At 54.7% G+C, this 19,184-nt stretch overlaps 1 protein-coding gene across 1 annotated transcript in view; it reads left to right on the top strand.

The window, feature by feature from the left end:
• LOC144595404 (protocadherin-16-like) overlaps positions 1 to 19,184 on the top strand; it is a 130,625-nt gene that overhangs the window by 99,979 nt on the left and 11,462 nt on the right. Inside the window, exons 4-9 of the mRNA XM_078402906.1 lie at positions 23 to 254; positions 4,371 to 4,607; positions 7,250 to 8,257; positions 8,649 to 8,836; positions 13,190 to 13,286; positions 18,379 to 18,536. Of these exons, the coding sequence (XP_078259032.1) occupies positions 23 to 254; positions 4,371 to 4,607; positions 7,250 to 8,257; positions 8,649 to 8,836; positions 13,190 to 13,286; positions 18,379 to 18,536 (1,920 nt within the window). The remainder of the gene's footprint in view (positions 1 to 22; positions 255 to 4,370; positions 4,608 to 7,249; positions 8,258 to 8,648; positions 8,837 to 13,189; positions 13,287 to 18,378; positions 18,537 to 19,184) is intronic.

Raw genomic sequence — 19,184 nt, 5'->3', positions numbered from 1 at the left:
TGCCCCTTGCTCTCCCCTCTAGGGCGGTCTGAACTCCATGGCGTACGTGAAGGTTTACGTGGACGATCTGAATGACAACAGGCCGGTGTTCTACCCGCTGCGCTACGCGGTCAGTCTCAGCGGCCGGAGCCGGCCGGGCACCGCGGTGGTCAAGGTCTTTGCCCACGACAAGGATGGCGGGCGGAACGGCAAGCTGACCTATCGTGTTGTCACAGGAAACACGGACGCCCTGTTCACCCTCGACAGGGTCACCGGTGAGTCAGGGGTCGGAGGGGCATTGAGTCGTTGGGTTCATAGTGTTATAGGGGCATAGAGTCATAGGGTCTTAGGGCCAAAGGGTCTTAGGGGCATCAGGTCGTAGGGGCATAATGCCATAGGATCATAGGGGCGTAGGGTCATAGGTTCAGGGTCATAGGGTCTTAGGGCCAAAGGGTCTTAGGGGCATCAGGTCATAGGGTCGTAGGGACATAGGGTCGTGGGGTCATTGAGTCACAGGTCGTAGGGTCATAGGGGCACAGGGTCATGGAGTCACAGAGTGATTCAGTGTGGAAACAGGCCCTTCGGCCCAACATGCCCACGCCGGCCAACATGTCTCATCTACTCTATTCCCACCTGCCCGCGTTTAGCCCGTGTCCCTCCAAACCTCATCTCTCCATGTACCTGTCCAAATGTTTCTTAAAGATTGGTGTTGGGGACTTGGGTCAACAGGGCACGTCACCAGAGTAATGGGGGTGAAGGTAGTTGGGGCAGGAACTACAACATCATTTAAATGACATTTGGATGGGCACATGGATGGAATAGATTTAGAGGGGTATGGGCCAAACGTGGACAGGTGGGACTGTGTAGATGGGGCATCGTGGTCGGCATGGATGCGTCGGGCCGAAGGGCCTGCTTCCGTGCTGTGTGACTCCATGAACCAGGATCAGGTGTGGAGGTGGGGAAGTTGTTGGCGGAATGGCCGTTGGGCCCATCAGCCTGGTGTTGATGACAGGCAGGGTCCTGAATCCAGCTACAGACCCCCCCTCCCCCTCCCCCCCCTCCCCCTTCCCCCTTCCCCCTCCCTCTGATCCGTCAATCCAGGGCTCGCCACGATGGAGCCCACAGCTGATGCTTCAGGCCTGTCACTATGGTGGTATGTGAGAGCTGAGACTGGGGCTGGGACATGGGGCTGAGACTGGGGAGGGGGAGACTGGGGTTACTGTACTGGGATTGGGACTGGGGTGGGTGGGACGGAGTTACTGGGACTGGGACTGACACTGGGGTTACTGGGACTAGAGTTGGGACCAGGGGTGAGACTCGGGTTGCAGGGACTGGGGCTAGGACTAGGATTGACTGGGGTTGGGACTGGGGTTACGGAGCCTGGGATTGAGTGGGGTTGGGACTGGGGTTGAGTGGGGCTGGGACTGGGGTTAGTGAGCCTGGGGTTATGGAGACTGGGGTTATGGAGACTGGGGTTATGGAGACTGGGGTTATGGAGACTGGGGTTGAGTGGGGTTGGGACTGGGGTTAGTGAGCCTGGGGTTGACTGGGGTTGGGACTGGGGTTAGTGAGCCTGGGGTTGAGTGGGGTTGGGACTGGGGTTGGGACTGGGGTTACGGAGCCTGGGGTTGACTGGGGTTGGGACTGGGGTTAGTGAGCCTGGGGTTGGGACTGGGGTTAGTGAGCCTGGGGTTGAGTGGGGTTGGGACTGGGGTTGGGACTGGGGTTACGGAGCCTGGGGTTGACTGGGGTTGGGACTGGGGTTAGTGAGCCTGGGGTTGACTGGGGTTGGGACTGGGGTTAGTGAGCCTGGGGTTATGGAGACTGGGGTTATGGAGACTGGGGTTGAGTGGGGTTGGGACTGGGGTTAGTGAGCCTGGGGTTATGGAGACTGGGGTTATGGAGACTGGGGTTGAGTGGGGTTGGGACTGGTGTTAGTGAGCCTGGGGTTGAGTGGGGTTGGGACTGGGGTTGGGACTGGGGTTACGGAGCCTGGGGTTGAGTGGGGTTGGGACTGGGGTTGAGTGGGGCTGGGACTGGGGTTAGTGAGCCTGGGGTTGGCTGGGGTTGGGACTGGGGTTACGGAGCCTGGGGTTGAGTGGGGTTGGGACTGGGGTTGAGTGGGGCTGGGACTGGGGTTAGTGAGCCTGGGGTTGAGTGGGGTTGGGACTGGGGTTGAGTGGGGCTGGGACTGGGGTTAGTGAGCCTGGGGTTGAGTGGGGTTGTGCCTGTTCGTGTTGCTGTCTCCTGCTCGCCTGCTGCCTCTGTCAGTGTGATGTTGGAGCGCGGTTTTCTCGGAGTCCCTGTGCCAAGTGCATTGTGTTTGTCCGGTGTTTGTCCTGCACTGTGGGGATTTCCTGCCTTGTTGGGGCAGCTGTGAGCGGCGCATTGTTGTGCTCTGAGTGCAGGAAGCAGAGCGGTCACTGGTGAACGAGGTGCTGGCGATAGTCCCTGCCCCGGACCCCTGACCCCATGATATTGCCCCTCGCCCCTGACCTCCACAGATAGGGCCAGGATATTCCAGTGGGATCCTTCCCTCTGGCCTGAGTTTGTGCTTCCCCCACACACCCCCAACTCCCAATCTCCGACGCATCGTGGAATGTGTCGGGAAGTTTAACCCTCGCCCCCCCGGATCATGGATGGCCAGAGAGAGTGGACAGCAGGTGAGGGGGAAATGTCGGCACGCACAGCTCCCCCCAGGCACGAGACCACCCACCAGGTGACACCCTGGGGTGCCAGGCAGGGTGAAGACTCTGTGCCCTGTGTCGGACAGCCACAGCTTGGAGAGTCCGTGCCAATGAAGACCGTTCATTATTGGTCACATCTTTCCATCGCTCCACTTCCTCTTCCTGAACCAGATAAAAGCTTTGACAAATGCACCAGGAAGTGCCAACTTGCAGCCACATTTAGCAGGAGATCCCTCAACACATCGGCTTGAATAGATGGTCCACTTCCTCTTGCGTTTGAGGCAGCAGAAGTCATGTAACGGCCCCCCAGCCGCTGTAGCCAGTGCAACGTGCTGGTGCCAAGGGCCATGAGGCCTAATGGATGGTGATTCATTAGCCTAGGAGAAGTGAGACGGCCACTCGGCCCCATCCCTCAATACTATCCCATCAGCCGCTGGATCTTACGATCACTAGCCATGTTCCACTGTACCGCCCAATGGACTGGTCAGCTCTGGTGTGGGGAGAGGTCACCAGTGGTGTGGGGGTCAGCACTGGTGTGGGGGGTCAGCCCTGGTGTGCAGGGGTCAGCACTGGTGTGGGGGGGTCAGCACTGGTGTGGGGGGGTCACTGGTGTGGGGGTCACCACTGGTGTGGGGGGGTCACTGGTGTGGGGGTCACCACTGGTGTGGGAGGGTCGTCACTGGTGTGGTTGGGTCACTGGTGTGGGGGTCACCACTGGTGTGGGGGGGTCACGACTGGTGTGGGGGGGTCACCACTGGTGGGGGGGGTCACTGGTGTGGGGGGGTCACGACTGGTGTGTGGGGTTCACCACTGGTGTGGGGGGGTCACGACTGGTGTGTGGGGGTCACCACTGGTGGGGGGGGTCACTGGTGTGTGGGGGTCACCACTGGTGTGGGGGTCACCACTGGTGTGGGGGTCACCACTGGTGTGGGGGTCACCACTGGTGGGGGGGGTCAGCACTGGTGTGGTGGGGTCACTGGTGTGGGGGTCACCACTGGTGTGGGGGGTGACCACTGGTGTGGGGGGGTGACCACTGGTGTGGGGGGTCACTGGTGTGGGGGTCAGCACTGGTGTGAGGGGTCACTGGTGTGGGTGGGTTAGCACTGGTGTGGGGGGGTCACTGGTGTGGGGGGTCACTGGTGTGGGGGGTCACTGGTGTGGGGGGTCACTGGTGTGGGGGGTCACTGGTGTGGGGGTCACTGGTGTGGGGGGGGTCACTGGTGTGGGGGGGTCACTGGTGTGGGGGTCAGCACTGGTGTGGGGGGTCACTGGTGTGGGTGGGTCACTGGTGTGGGGGTCAGCATGGTGTGGGGGTCACTGGTGTGGGGGTCAGCACTGGTGTGGGGGGTCAGCACTGGTGTGGGGGGGTCACTGGTGTGGGGGGTCACTGGTGTGGGGGGGTCAGCAGTGGTGTGGGGGGGTCACTGGTGTGGGGGTCAGCACTGGTGGGGGGGGTCAGCAATGGTGTGGGGGGTCACTGGTGTGGGGGTCACTGGTGGGGGGGTCACCACTGGTGGGGGGATCACCAGTGTCCTTGGATGGGGAGGGGTCACTACTGACCTGAGAATGGACTGGTCACCTCTGATGGCCACTGCCCAGGGCTGGTTGTGAAGCCACTCCCCTGGTCAAGGTCCTAAAGGGTGGAGTTGCCCGGACAGTGGTCACTAACTGCTCTGGTCTTCGTGTGGCGATTGTCCGTAACAGGCGTGATCTCACTCGCATCTTCGCTGCGATCCGGAGGAGACTCGATCCAGCGCTTGGTCATCTCTGCCCAGGACAGTGGCGGCCTCTCCTCACTGGTCAACGCTGTGGTCAACATCAGCATCGTGTCCGGCTCCATCTCACCGCCCATCTTCCAGCAGGACTACTACTACGTGACCGTGGCCGAGGACGTGCCCATCGGGACTCTCGTCGGCCGGGTCAGTGCCCTCAACCCAACCGGTGAGTCCTGGGTCAGTGGGAACTCTAGGACCATGTTTCACTTCCCAAACCCCAGCAGAAACCAGCACTGCACCCCAGAAACCCCAGCAGAAACCCCAGCAGAAACCCCAGCAGAAACCCCAGCAGAAACCCCAGCAGAAACCAGCACTGCACCCCAGAAACCCCAGCAGAAACCAGCACTGCACCACCAGAAACCCCAGCAGAAAACAGCACTGCACCACCAGAAACCCCAGCAGGAACCCCAGCAGAAACCAGCACTGCACCCCAAAAGCCCCCAAACCCCAGCAGAAACACCAGCAGAAACCAGCACTGCACCACCAGAAACCCCAGCAGAAACCAGCACTGCACCCCCACAACCCCAGCAGAAACCAGCACTGAACCACCAGAAACCTTAGCAGAAACCAGCACTGCACCACCAGAAACCCCAGCAGAAACCCCAGCAGAAACCAGCACTGCACCCCCAAAACCCCAGCAGAACCCCCAGCAGAAACCAGCACTGCACCACCAGGCAATCAGAAACAGTAATATAGTCAATCCATAGTGGAAATAAATCCCCAAGTCCCTTCAAACATATTAAATGGCCACCAACCTCCCCCAGAGCTAAAATCATGGAACTCAGCTCCTAGGAACATAGAAAATAGGTGCAGGAGGAGGCCATTCGGCCCTTCGGCTCTGACCTTTATTTCAGCCACTTCCATCCTGATGTGGGCGGCCAAGGCGGTAACGTTGGAGGATAAAAGTACAACATTCTCGGCCAATTATGATGCACATCCCTCCTTTTATAGTGCCATCCTTGTTCGTTAACTCTATCCCTCTCTTCCATGCATTATCTATCCAACTCCAATCCCTCCTCTCCTCCCTCTCCTTCTCCGCCTCCTCTCTTCCATACATTCTCCATCCAGCTCCGCTCCCTCCTCTCCTCATGCTCCTTCTCTGTCTCTACATTCCAAGTTCCTCCTCCCGGCCAGGGTTCATCCCCTAAATGTTTTGTCAACATAACTTAACACTCTATAATCATTATTACTTTTAGGATTCAAATAACACCTATATTATACAGGAGTTCCCCCATCACTTTTGTCCAAATTGTTACCCATTATTGCAGTGTCTTTTAACACTTACTTCATTGTGAACGACAGGCTTTTTACCTGCTACCAGGTACTGGAGCCAATCTGCTACCATCCTTCTGATGGTCTATGACCCTTGTCGACTTTTTAACTCTATTATCCAATTTCCGACTACTTACTTACTTAGTAGCAAAAACATTTAGGTTTACGACAACCCTTTTCAGTTTGCTCTATCCAATTGCCGATTACTTAGTAACAAAAACATTCACAATTGGTCTTACCTTAGTTGTCTGTATTAAGGGTCTCGGCAGAAACCAGATGAACCTCTGACGAGGAACCACATATGTTGTAATTTGTTAGCACCTTCCCCTCATGAAAGGGTTAAATGCTTTAAATACATAGTAGGTGCATGAGCGATACAAGACTAATGCCTTCAGAAATGTGTCCTTCCTGTTCTTCCCTTGATGTACTATCAACTCATTGCCCTTGATCTACACAGTAGTGCTAACGGATAAGAGAGACAATCTCAGAGTTGCGGGAAGGTGCTAACGAACTACAGCATTTTGGGACCACGACTAATCCTTAAGGAATGTGTCGTTTTGATCTTTATAGTATAAAACATCCGGTGCAGTCTTTGTTCTGGGGAGTGGGGGCTCGGGACAGTCACGTGCTGGTTGAATACGTGATTGATGTCCTGACATCCCGACACCCTCCCTGATCAACCAGTAAAGCTGGGGTTGGTTTACCTAACCCATTGTGTGTTGTCTGTTTTAAGAAGAAGCGAACTTTAAGAAGTGAGTCTCTCAGGAGCTCCATAACATTATTGTTGAAGATTGGGTGGTCACGGTGGCGCAGCGGTAGAGTTGCTGTCTTACAGCGAATGCAGCGCCGGAGACCCGGGTTCGATCCCGACTACGGGCACTGTCTGCACGGAGTTTGTACGTTCTCCCCGTGACCTGCGTGGGTTTTCTCCGAGATCTTCGGTTTCCTCCCACACTTCAAAGACGAGCAGGTTTTTAGGTTAATTGGCTTTGGTAAAAATTGTAAATTGTCCCTAGTGCGTGTAGGATAGAGTTAGTTTAATTTAGTTTAGTTTAGTTTAGTTTAGAGATTCAGCGCAGAAACAGGCCCTTCGGCCCACCGAGTCCGGTCTGTAGGTTAATTGGCTTGGTAAATGTAAAATTTGTCCCAAGTGGGTGTAAGATGGTGTTAATGTGCGGGGATCGCTGGTCGGCATGGACCCGGTGGGCCGAAGGGCCTGTTTCCGCACTGTATCTCTAAACTAAACTAAACTAAAAACTAAAACAAGAACAGGGATAACAGGAAATGTCACTTATCCATGTTCCCCACAGATGCTGCCTGACCCGCTGAGTTACTCCAGCACTCTGTGAAACGTCACCTATCCATGTTCTCCACAGATGCTGCCTGACCCACTGAGTTACTCCAGCACTCTGTGAAACGTCACCTATCCATGTTCCCCACAGATGCTGCCTGACCCACTGAGTTACTCAGGCATTTTGTGTCTACCTTCCACTTCTCTCTGCCTCAGACTGACTGCCATTTTCTCTCTGGGTTTAGGTCATTCTGACTCTGTCTTTTACACCATCTCGTCCGGTGATCCCAACGGCTACTTTGCCGTTGACCGGGCCACGGGGCAGATTCGGACCAAGGCCGAGCTGGATCACGAGTCTGATGCAGTTGTAACGTTGGACGTTCAGGCCCACAGCGGCTCTCCGCCGGCCTACAGTGGCACCAAGGTCAAGGTCACCATCTCTGACATCAACGACAACAAGCCAACGTTTGCAACCTCCTCCGAGTCCATCCTGGTGCCCGAGAGCACGGAGCTGGGGTCGGTCATCTACACGGCCAGTGCAGGGGACCAGGACAGTGGGGCCAATGGGCAAGTCCAGTACAACCTCGCGTCCAGCTCACAGCGGTCCTTCAGCATTGACCGGACCTCAGGACAGCTGCGTCTGATTGGGCCTTTGAGCTACGAGGCAGCAGCTCGGTACGAGCTGGAGATCGTGGCCAAGGATAGTGGGGCCCCTCAGCTGAGCTCCACCTTCACACTGGTGGTGCATGTGCAGGGCCAGAGCAACACGGCCCCTATCTTTGACACCTTGACCTACAGGGTGGAGGTGAAGGAGGGGACCGCCATCAACCGGCGCTTCCTACAGGTGCGGGCTCTCAGCCAGGACACGAAGGGCCACCAGGTCACCTACCACCTGCGGCCCGACCAGGACTCGGCCAGCTTCGGCATCGTGCCGGAGAGCGGGTGGCTGTTCGTGAGGAGCGCCCTGGACCGTGAGAACAGAGATGTCTTCAGCCTCACGGTGGTGGCTTCCAGCATCGAGGGGGAGCTGACCAAGACTGGGACCGCCATGGTCCACATCGCCATCACCGACGAGAACGACAACGCGCCGACCCTCAGCGAGGATCGGTACTTCTTCACCGCGCAGGAGAATGTGCCAGCGCCGGCCACTGTCGGACGTGTCCTGGCAACTGACCGGGATCAGGGTCTGAACAGCAAACTGACCTACAGACTCCAGCCCCCTCACTCCAGCTTCCACATCAACCCCCAGACCGGTCAGTGACTGCCACCCACCCACCCACCCACCCACACCCACACCCACACCCTCCCACCCACCCAGCCATCCCCTCACTGCCACCCACCCTCACCCCCATCCACCCACCCTCACCCCCACCCAACCACCCCCACACCCTCACACCCACCCCACTCCCCCCCCACCCCAACACCCACTCCCACCCACCCCGACTCCCACCCACCCTCACTCCCACCCACCCATCCACACTCCCACCCACCCTCACTCCCACCCTCACTCCCATCTGGTTCGGGACTGGGCTCGCTGCGGGACCCTGGGTGTGGGGGGGGGGTCCCATTGGAGACCGTGAGTTGAGACCCCATTGGACGTGGCCATTTTACCAGCCGATGACTTTGCCTTGCATCCTTGGGCAGGTGAGATGAGCTCGGTGGTGACGTTTGACCGGGAGGTCCAGGCCAGTTACCAGCTGGCGGTGGTGGTTCAGGATGGGGGTGCTCCCCCACGCAGTGTCACCGCCTCCGTCTACGTGATGATCCTGGATGAGAACGACAACGCACCCATCTTCACCAACGTGCCACCAGGGGAGGAGCTCCTTCTGCAGGTAAACTAATGGGGTTGGACACGTTAGAGGCAGGAAACATGTTCCCAATGTTGGGGGAGTCCAGAACCAGGGGGCACAGTTTAAGAATAAGGGGGAGGCCATTTAGAACTGAGATGAGGAAAAACTTTTTCAGTCAGAGAGTTGTGAATCTGTGGAATTCTCTGCCTCAGAAGGCAGTGGAGGCCAATTCTCTGAATGCATTCAAGAGAGAGCTGGATAGAGCTCTTAAGGATAGCGGAGTCAGGGGGTATGGGGAGAAGGCAGGAACGGGGTACTGATTGAGAATGATCAGCAATGATCACATTGAATGGCGGTGCTGGCTCGAAGGGCCGAATGGCCTCCTCCTGCACCTATTGTCTATTATCTATTGTCTAAAAGCTTTTCCCTGTACCTCGGTACACGTGACAATAAACTAAACTCAACTGAAATGCGGGGACTCCAAGCCCTGGGGCCATCAGACAGCTCCTGTCAAACAACCAGCACCACCCTGTTCATCTGTTCAACGGAAGATGCCTCTATCTTCTATGGCTTTGCCCTCATCAATCAGGTAGATTGGAGGCGACAATTTGACGGTCAGGTAAGCGTGGGAATTTTGCGATGTTTATGGCCATTACATTTAAAGTGGGCTCCCAACCCAGATATGCAACCCAGAAACCAGATATGCATCTCCCGTACATTTTCAAAGAATGCCCACACACTTTTCACGAAAAATCCACTATTACCACTCAACCAGCTATTAGTAAACTGGAAGTAAATCCGGTTTATTCCTTGTTACCGTGAAGCTTGGTTTTCAGGTAACCCGAGCAAGATGTTATAGTTCAAATCTCTCAAGTACTTACCGACTTGTCAGTGATTTCAGCGAAAATAGGGATGCCGGAGAAACATTGACAGCGTGGGAATTTTGCGATGTTTCCGAAGACAGTGTAATCTCGTCCTGACTCAGCATTGTCATGGTCATTGTCGTGGTCATTGTCGTGGTCATTGTCATGGTGTTTGTCATGGTCATTGTCGTGGTCATTGTCATGGTCATTGTCGTGGTCATTGTCATGGTCATTGTCGTGGTCATTGTCGTGGTCATTGTCGTGGTCATTGTCATGGTCATTGTCATGGTCATTGTCATGGTCATTGTCGTGGTCATTGTCGTGGTCATTGTCGTGGTCATTGTCATGGTCATTGTCATGGTCATTGTCGTGGTCATTGTCATGGTCATTGTCATGGTCATTGTCGTGGTCATTGTCGTGGTCATTGTCATGGTCATTGTCGTGGTCATTGTCATGGTCATTGTGGTCATTGTCGTGGTCATTGTGATCATGGCTGATCGTCCACAATCAGTAACCCGTGCCTGCCTTCTCCCCATATCCCTTGATTCCACTAGCCCCTTAGAGCTCTATCTAACTCTCTCTTAAATCCATTCAGTGATTTGGCTTCCACTGCCCTCTGTTGCAGAGAATCCCACAAATTCACCACTCTCTGGGTGAAAAAGTTCCTTCTCACCTCAGTTTTAAATGGCCTCCCCTTTATTTTAAGACTTTGGCCACTGGTTCTGGACTTGCCCAACATTGGGAACATTTTTCCTGCATCTAGCTTGTCCAGTCCATTTATAATTTTATGTTTCTATAATATCCTATCTCATCCTTCTAAACTCCAGTGGATACAGTTGTTTCTGGATGACAGAGTTTCTGTTTTGCGTCTGAGGTTTTGGGGTAAAATGATTCCAGTATGTATGGTTGAGGGGATTCCAGTGTTTCAGGGGCTGTTTGGGAGATGCAGGACATGAAGATCGTCTGAGGAGTTCTATTTGACACTGAATGTATCGAGCAAATTGTATCTTGAGTTGCATTTTGAGTTGGAGAGGAGAGTTAAAGTCACGACATCGTTGGCAAAGAAGCAAATCTCGGCAAGATCAACACAGCTGGGTACTGATAAACATACCACTTGCCAAGATTCCTTTTCCACCACTTGAAGGCCAGATATGAGCACATGGTATTGGGGGTAGGGTACTGACATGGATAGAAAATTGATTGACAGTCAGAAAGCAAAGAGTGGGGATAAATGGGTCCCTTTCAGAATGGCGGGCAGTAACTAGTGGGGTACCGCAAGGCTCGGTGCTGGGACCGCAGCTATTTACAATATACATTAATGACTTGGATGAAGGGATTAAAAGTACCATTAGCAAATTTGCAGATGATACAAAGCTGGGTGGCAGTGTGAACTGTGAGGAAGATGCTATGAGGTTGCAGGGTGACTTGGACAGGTTGTGTGAGTGGGCGGATGCATGGCAGATGCAGTTTAATGTGGATAAGTGTGAGGTTATCCACTTTGGTGGTAAGAATAGGAAGGCAGATTATTATCTGAATGGTGTCAAGTTAGGAAAAGGGGACGTACAACGAGATCTGGGTGTCCTAGTGCATCAGTCACTGAAAGGAAGCATGCAGGTACAGCAGGCAGTGAAGAAAGCCAATGGAATGTTGGCATTCATAACAAGAGGAGTTGAGTATAGGAGCAAAGAGGTCCTTCTGCAGTTGTACAGGGCCCTAGTGAGACCGCACCTGGAGTACTGTGTGCAGTTTTGGTCTCCAAATTTGAGGAAGGATATTCTTGCTATTGAGGGCGTGCAGCGTAGGTTTATTAGGTTAATTCCCGGAATGGCGGGACTGTCATATGTTGAAAGACTGGAGCGACTAGGCTTGTATACACTGGAATTTAGAAGGATGAGAGGAGATCTTATCGAAACGTATAAGATTATTAAGGGATTGGACACGTTAGAGGCAGGAAACATGTTCCCAATGTTGGGGGAGTCCAGAACCAGGGGCCACAGTTGAAGAATAAGAGGTCGGCCATTTAGAACGTAGATCTTTCTTCCTTTTATTCAACCTGTCTACATCCAGCTTGTCCACGTCTCCTCCTGCACACATGCCCCCCCCATCTCATGTCCCCACAGACACGGAAACCCTGCTTCTCCCCCCCCCCCACCACTCCCCCCCCCCAAACCCCTCAACCCCCTTCCAGGAATCGGATAGAGGAATGGAGAGAGCCCGTGCAAGAAGAGGAACTGACTGATTGGTCTTTGGGCCAGCATGGGGCCGATGGGCTGAAGGGTCTGTAGCCGTGATATAGCCAATCGTGATGTAGTTGTGTTTGATGATGCCATTGAGTAGGCTGCACCAATCACGGCTGGAGATGAGCTGGGGCGACGCGGTGGCGCAGCGGGTAGAACTGCTGCCTCCCAGCGCCGGAGACCTGGGTTCAATCCCGACCATGGGCGCTGTCTGTACGGAGTTTGCATGTTCTCCCCGTGACTGCTTAGGTTTTCTCCGGGACCCTCGGTTTCCTCCCAAACTCCAAAGGCGTGCGAGTTTGTAGATTAATTGGCTTGTAAAATTATAAATTGTTCCTCGTGTGTAGGATAGTGGTGGGGTGCTGGGATCGCCGGTCGGCCTGGACTCGGCGGGCCGAAGGGCCTGTCTCCGCGCTGCATCTCTAACCTAAACTAAACTAAACTAAGCTAAGCTAAGATAGACAAAAAATGCTGGAGTAACTCAGCGGGATGAACAGCATTTCTGGAGAGAAGCATTGGGTGACGTTTTGGGTCGAGACGTCACCCATTCCTTCTCTCCACAGATGCTGCCTGACCCGCTGAGTTACTCCAGCACTCTGTGTCTATCTTCGATTTAAACCCGGCACCTGCAGTTCTTTCCTAAACTAAACTAAACTAAACTAAACTGTTTCAGAGTTATCACGCAATGCTGGAGTAACTCAGCAGGTCAGGCAGTATCTAGGAGAGAGGGAATGGGTGACGTTTCGGGTCGAGACTGTTTCAGAATTACCTTCCTGTGGTGTCATCGAGAGGAGTGAGGGCAGGTTCCGGTCTCGTTGGACCAGGATTGAAGTGTTCCATGGTCATTGTTGCCAACACTCACTTTTTATTCCAGATTTATAGAATTAATTTTAAATTCCCCAGGTGCTGAAGAGAGATTTGAACTCTTACACCCAGTTCATGAATCCGGGCCCTGGGTTTCTGGTCTGGATTAATCCAGGCCTTGGGTTTCTGGTCTGGGCCTGTGCCATTAGTTCCTCTGCTATCTTTTCCCTAAGTTGTTCCAACATCTGTGGAGCTTTCCAAGCCAGGCTCTCCTTTGATCTCATGGTAAATATTGAGGTTGGAGCCATTGTTTGGGTTAGTGTTTTGTCAGAACCCCAGGCATGTGAACACAGAGACACCCTCACATTGTTTACGGACTCTCCAGGGCTGACTGGCTGGCTCACCTCTTCACAGAGACACCCTCACATTGTTTACGGACTCTCCAGGGCTGACTGACTGGCTCACCTCTTCCTCAACTCATCTTTTTGCAGATTTTTGAAGGAAACTTATCTGGAAATCTCGTGACGACCGTTCAGGCGAAGGATGCAGACACTGGAGAGAATGGAACTGTGGTGCTCTCTCTCACAGGTGGGGTTCACTGGATGGACATGTGTAAGAACCAGCCCCATTCAGTAACGCCAGCCCCCTACTGAGCGTGACACCACCCCCACCTGCACCCCCCCCCCACTGTGACATGACCCCCACCTGCCCCCCCACCCACCTGCCCCCCCCCACCCACTGAGCGTGACACCACCCCCACCTGCCCCCCCCACCATGACACCACCCCCACCTGCCCCCCCCACCCACCTGCCCCACCGTGACACCACCCCCACCTGCCCCCTCCCACCGTGACATGATCCCAACCTGCCCCCCCAACGGGGCGTGACACGACCCCCATCTGCAAACCCCCCACCGTGACACCACCCCCACCTGCACCCCCCCCCACCGTGACATGACCCCCACCTGCCCCCCCCCCACCGTGACACCACCCCCACCTGCCCCCCCCACCGTGACACCACCCCCACCTGCCCCCCCCACCCACCTGCCCCCCCCCCCACTTCCCTGCCCGTCTCCGCTCTGTGTTGATCCAGTCACTCCACATACAGAGAACTCCGAGATACCGTGACCCTGATCACGATATATCACGGCCCCTATCACGATATATCGCGATATATCACGGCCCCTATCACGATATATCGCGATATAAAGATATCACGACCCTGCGGAAGAAAATCCTCCTCATCTCTGCCTGATCTTCTCCTGGTTCTGCAACCTCTGATTCGTGCAATATTCCTCACACCATTTACCCTCACAACCTCCTGCAGAATCTCGGTCCCTTCAATAAGGACACCTCTTCGGGGACATAGAACACAGCACAGCACAGGAACAGGCCCTTCGGCCCATAATGTCCGTGCTGAACATGATGCCAAGTTTAACTGGTCATCTCTGCCCACACGTGATCCACATCCCTCCATTCCCTGCACATCCGTGTCAGTCTAAAGGCCTCCTGAACGTCACTATCATGTCTGCCCCCACCTCTGGCAGCGTGTTCCACGCCCCCACCCCCACCCCCACCTCTGGCAGCGTGTTCCACGCCCCCACCCCCACCCCCACCTCTGGCAGCGTGTTCCACGCCCCCACCCCCACCCCCACCCCTGGCAGTGCGTTCCACACCCCCACCCCCACCCCTGGCAGTGCGTTCCACACCCCCACCCCCACCCCTGGCAGTGCGTCCCACGCCCCCACCCCCACCCCCACCCCCACCTCTGGCAGCGTGTTCCACGCCCCCACCCCCACCTCTGGCAGCGTGTTCCACGCCCCCACCCCCACCCCCACCCCTGGCAGTGCGTTCCACGCCCCCACCCCCACCCCCACCCCTGGCAGCATGTTCCACACCCCCACCCCCACCCCCACCCCCACCCCTGGCAGTGCGTTCCACGCCCCCACCCCCACCCCCACCCCCACCTCCACCCCTGGCAGTGTGTCCCACGCCCCCACCCCCACCCCCACCCCTGGCAGTGCGTTCCACACCCCCACCCCCACCCCTGGCAGTGCGTTCCACGCCCCCACCCCCACCCCTGGCAGTGTGTCCCACGCCCCCACCCCCACCCCCACCCCTGGCAGTGCGTCCCACGCCCCCACCCCACCCCTGGCAGTGCGTTCCACACCCCCACCCCTGGCAGTGCGTTCACGCCCCCACCCCCACCCCTGGCAGGCCGTTCCACGCCCCCACCCCTGGCAGCCCGTTCCACGCCCCCACCCCCACCCCTGGCTGTGCGTCCCACGCCCCCACCCCCACCCCCACCCCTGGCAGCCCATTCCACGCCCCCACCCCCACCCCTGGCAGTGCGTTCCACGCCCCCACCCCCACCCCTGGCAGCCCGTTCCACGCCCCCACCCCCCCTGTGTAAAACATTGCCCCGCACACCTCCTTTACACTTTCCCCTCTCACCCTAAAGATGCCCTCTAGTCTTTGACCTTTCCATCCTGTCCACGCTATCAATGAGCCTCATAACTTTATTTACTTCAACCAGGTCTCCCCTCAGCCTCTGTCAGAGACAGCAATCCCCGTCTGTATCATATCATATCATATCATATATCTACAGCCGGAAACAGGCCTTTTCGGCCCTCCAAGTCCGTGCGGCCCAGTGATCCCCGTACATTAACACTATCCTACACCCACTAGGGACAATTTTTACATTTACCCAGCCAATTAACCTACATACCTGTACGTCTTTGGAGTGTGGGAGGAAACCGAAGATCTCGGAGAAAACCCACGCAGGTCACGGGGAGAACGTACAAACTCCGTACAGTGCAGCACCCGTAGTCAGGATCGAACCTGAGTCTCCGGCGCTGCATTCGCTGTAAAGCAGCAACTCTACCGCTGCGCTACCGTGCCGCCCTGTACAACCTCTCATCATCGCCAACACCCTCTAATCCAGACAGCGTCTGGTAAACCCCCTCTGCCCCCTCTCCCTGTAGCTGGAACCCTCTAATCCACCCTCTCCCTGTCGCTGGAACCCTCTAATCCACCCTCTCCCTTTAGCTGGGACCCTCTAATCCACCCTCTCCCTGCCCCTGGAACCCTCTAATCCAACCTCTCCCTGTCGCTGGAACCTCTAATCCACCCTCTCCCTTTAGCTGGGACCCTCTAATCCACCCTCTCCCTGTAGCTGGAACCCTCTAATCCAACCTCCCCCTGTAGCTGGGACCCTCTAATCCACCCTCTCCCTGTAGCTGGAACCCTCTAATCCAGGCAGCATCTGGTAAACCCCCTCTGCCCTCTCTCCAAAGCCCCCACACCCTTCCTGCAATGGGGGCGACCAAATCTGCAGACAACACTCCAAACGCTGCCTGACCAAAGGACTATCAAACTGCATCGTGACTTCCTGACTCTTCTGCATGATGCCCCAGCCAATGAGACCAATCACACCTATGCCTTCTTCACCACCTTGTCTCCACCTATTGCCAGTTTCAGGAAACTAAGGACTTGTCCACAAAACCCCTGTGAACATCAATGCTGTGAACTAGATACTTTCCCCTTTACATTCAACCTTACAGAGTGTAACACTTCACACCTGCTCGGACTAAACTGCATCTGCCATTTCTCCACCCATTTCTGTGGCTGGTCTGTACCTGCTGTATATTCTGACTCATTTCCTCACTGTTTGCAACTCCATCAATGTTGGTGCCATCTGCAAACTTATTAACATCTACATTTATGTCCATGTATTATGTATATATCACAGGCCACAGAAGTCCCAGAACCACTAGTCCCAGCTCTCCATCCAGAGTGTCTGACCTACCACAACCCTCTGTCTTATACGAGTAAGCAGATTCTGAATCCAAACGACCAAGTCACCACAGACATTAATCTTCTGGGACTGCCTCCTCAGGGGGCGTCTATCAGATGACTTATTAAAGTCTGGGTGGACAACATCGACTGCCCTTTGTCACCTCCTCAAAAAACTCAGAAACTCAACTTTGTAAGAATGTCCTGCCCTGGACAAAGCCTGTCCTTACTTAGTGCAAAGGTAGACACAAAATGCTAGAGTAACTCAGCGGGTCAGGCAGCATCTGTGGAGAACATGGATAGGTGACGTTTCACAGAGTGCTGGAGTAACTCAGCGGATCAGGCAGCATCTGTGGAGAACATGGGTAGGTGACGTTTCAGGTCGAGACCCTTCCTACACGTCCTTATTTAGTGCAATCTATTCTAAATGGGACTAAATCCTATCCTGAAGAATCGTCTCCAATAGTTTCCCCATTGTTGGCTATCTGCCTGCATATTGTTTCTCCAGCTCACATTGGCTATCCTCCAGTCTTCTGGGACTTTGCCTGAGGCTAAAGAGGATATAAAGATCGCTGTCTAGGCCCCAGCCATCTCCTCTCTCTGGGACAGGTTCCATCAGGCTTGCAGATTTATCCACATAAATGCTTCTCAGTTCACATACCTCCTCCTTCTTAATAGCAACAGAACCATTCCTGGTCTCACTGGCATCCATTTTCTTCTTCTTGGTGAATACGGATACAAACTACGCATGAAGAACCTCACCACTTTCCTCAGGCTCCATCTTAAATCCCCTCGCTCGAGTTGGACTGAACCTACTGTCTCTCTAGCTACACTCTTGGTGATTGCTTACCTAGTGGTGATGATCGAGATGTCTGATGATCAATTATCTGATGATGGCCCTGAAGATAGGTTACCTGATGGTGGGTGATCTGGGTCTGATAATTTGATATCTGGGTGATGATTGGATATCTGGGTCTGATGATTTGATATCTGGTCTGATGGTGGGTTATCTGGGTCTGATGATTTGATGTCTGGTCTGATGGTGGGTGATCTGGATCTGATGATTTGATATCTGGTCTGATGGTAGGTTATCGGGGTCTGATTATAGGTTACCTGATCTAATGATGGTGGGACTGACATATGATGAAAGAATGGGTCGACTGGGCTTGTATTCACTGGAATTTAGAAGGATGAGAGGGGATCTTACAGAAACATATACATTTTTTAAAGGATTGGACAGGCTAGATGCAAGAAAAATGTCCCCGATGTTGGGGGAGTCCAGAACCAGGGGTCACAGTTTAAGAATAAGGGGTAGACCATTTAGGACTGAGATGAGGAAAAACTTCTTCACCCGGAGAGTTGTGAATCTGTGGAATTCTCTGCCACAGAGGGCAGTGGAGGCCGATTCACTGGATGTTTTCAAGAGAGAGTTGGATTTAGCTCTTAGGGCTAACGGAATCAAGGGATATGGAGAGAAGGCAGGAACGGGGTACTGATTGTGGATGATCAGCCGTGATCATATTGAATGGCGGTGCTGGCTTGAAGGGCCGAATGGCCTACTCCTGCACCTATTTTCTATGTTTCTGTGCTCTATGTTTCTATGATGGATTACCTGGGTCTGATGGTGAGTTATCCAGGTTTATTGATGAGTTATTGAGGCCAGGTGATGGGTTATCCAGGTGTGTTGATGTTATCGCGGCCAGGTGATGTTATCCAGGTGTGTTGATGTTATCCAGTCATGGTGAGTTATCCAGGTGTGTTGATGGGTTACCCAGGTGTGTTGAGTTATCACAGCCAGGTGATGTTATCCAGGTGTGTTGATGTTACCAGGCCAGGTGTTGCATCACCTGGTACCTGACCCGTCTCTGTCCTTGCCTCCTACTGCAGGATCCTGGGCCCAGAAGTTTTCTCTCCAGCCGGTGACGGGTGAGCTGCGAGCGTTCACCGCGCTGCGGCAACGAGACAGACCCGAGTACGAGTTACTGGTCCTGGCTCATGACAGCGGGCACCCTCCTCAGACCAGCGCTCTGACCGTCCGTATCCAGGTAATGCCACTTCACCGTGCGTGTCCAGGTAATGCCATCCCACCGTGCATGTCCAGGTAATGCCACTTCACCGTGCGTGTCCAGGTAATGCCACTCCACCGTGCGTGTCCAGGTAATGCCATCCCACCGTGCATGTCCAGGTAATGCCACTTCACCGTGCGTGTCCAGGTAATGCCAGGCTAGTGACCGGTCCAGGTAATGTCGGGCTAGTGACCGGTCCAGGTAATGCCGGGCTACTGACCAGTCCAGGTAGTGCCAGGCTAGTGACTGGTCCAGGTAATACTGGGCTAGTGACCGGTCCAGGTAATACTGGGCGAGTGACTGGTCCAGGTAATACTGGGCTAGTGACTGGTCCAGGTAATACTGGGCTAGTGACCGGTCCAGGTAATACTGGGCGAGTGACTGGTCCAGGTAATACTGGGCTAGTGACCGGTCCAGGTAATACTGGGCGAGTGACTGGTCCAGGTAATACTGGGCTAGTGACTGGTCCAGGTAATACTGGGCTAGTGACTGGTCCAGGTAATACTGGGCTAGTGACTGGTCCAGGTAATACTGGGCTAGTGACCGGTCCAGGTAATGCCGGGCTAGTGACCGGTCCAGGTAATGCCGGGCTAGTGACCGGTCCAGGTAATACTGGGCTAGTGACCG

Source organism: Rhinoraja longicauda, chromosome 7 (genome assembly GCF_053455715.1).
Source record: "Rhinoraja longicauda isolate Sanriku21f chromosome 7, sRhiLon1.1, whole genome shotgun sequence".
NCBI lineage: Eukaryota > Metazoa > Chordata > Chondrichthyes > Rajiformes > Arhynchobatidae > Rhinoraja > Rhinoraja longicauda.
The sequence above is the reverse complement of the archived record's forward strand: the minus strand, read 5'-3'. Positions and strand labels throughout refer to the sequence as shown.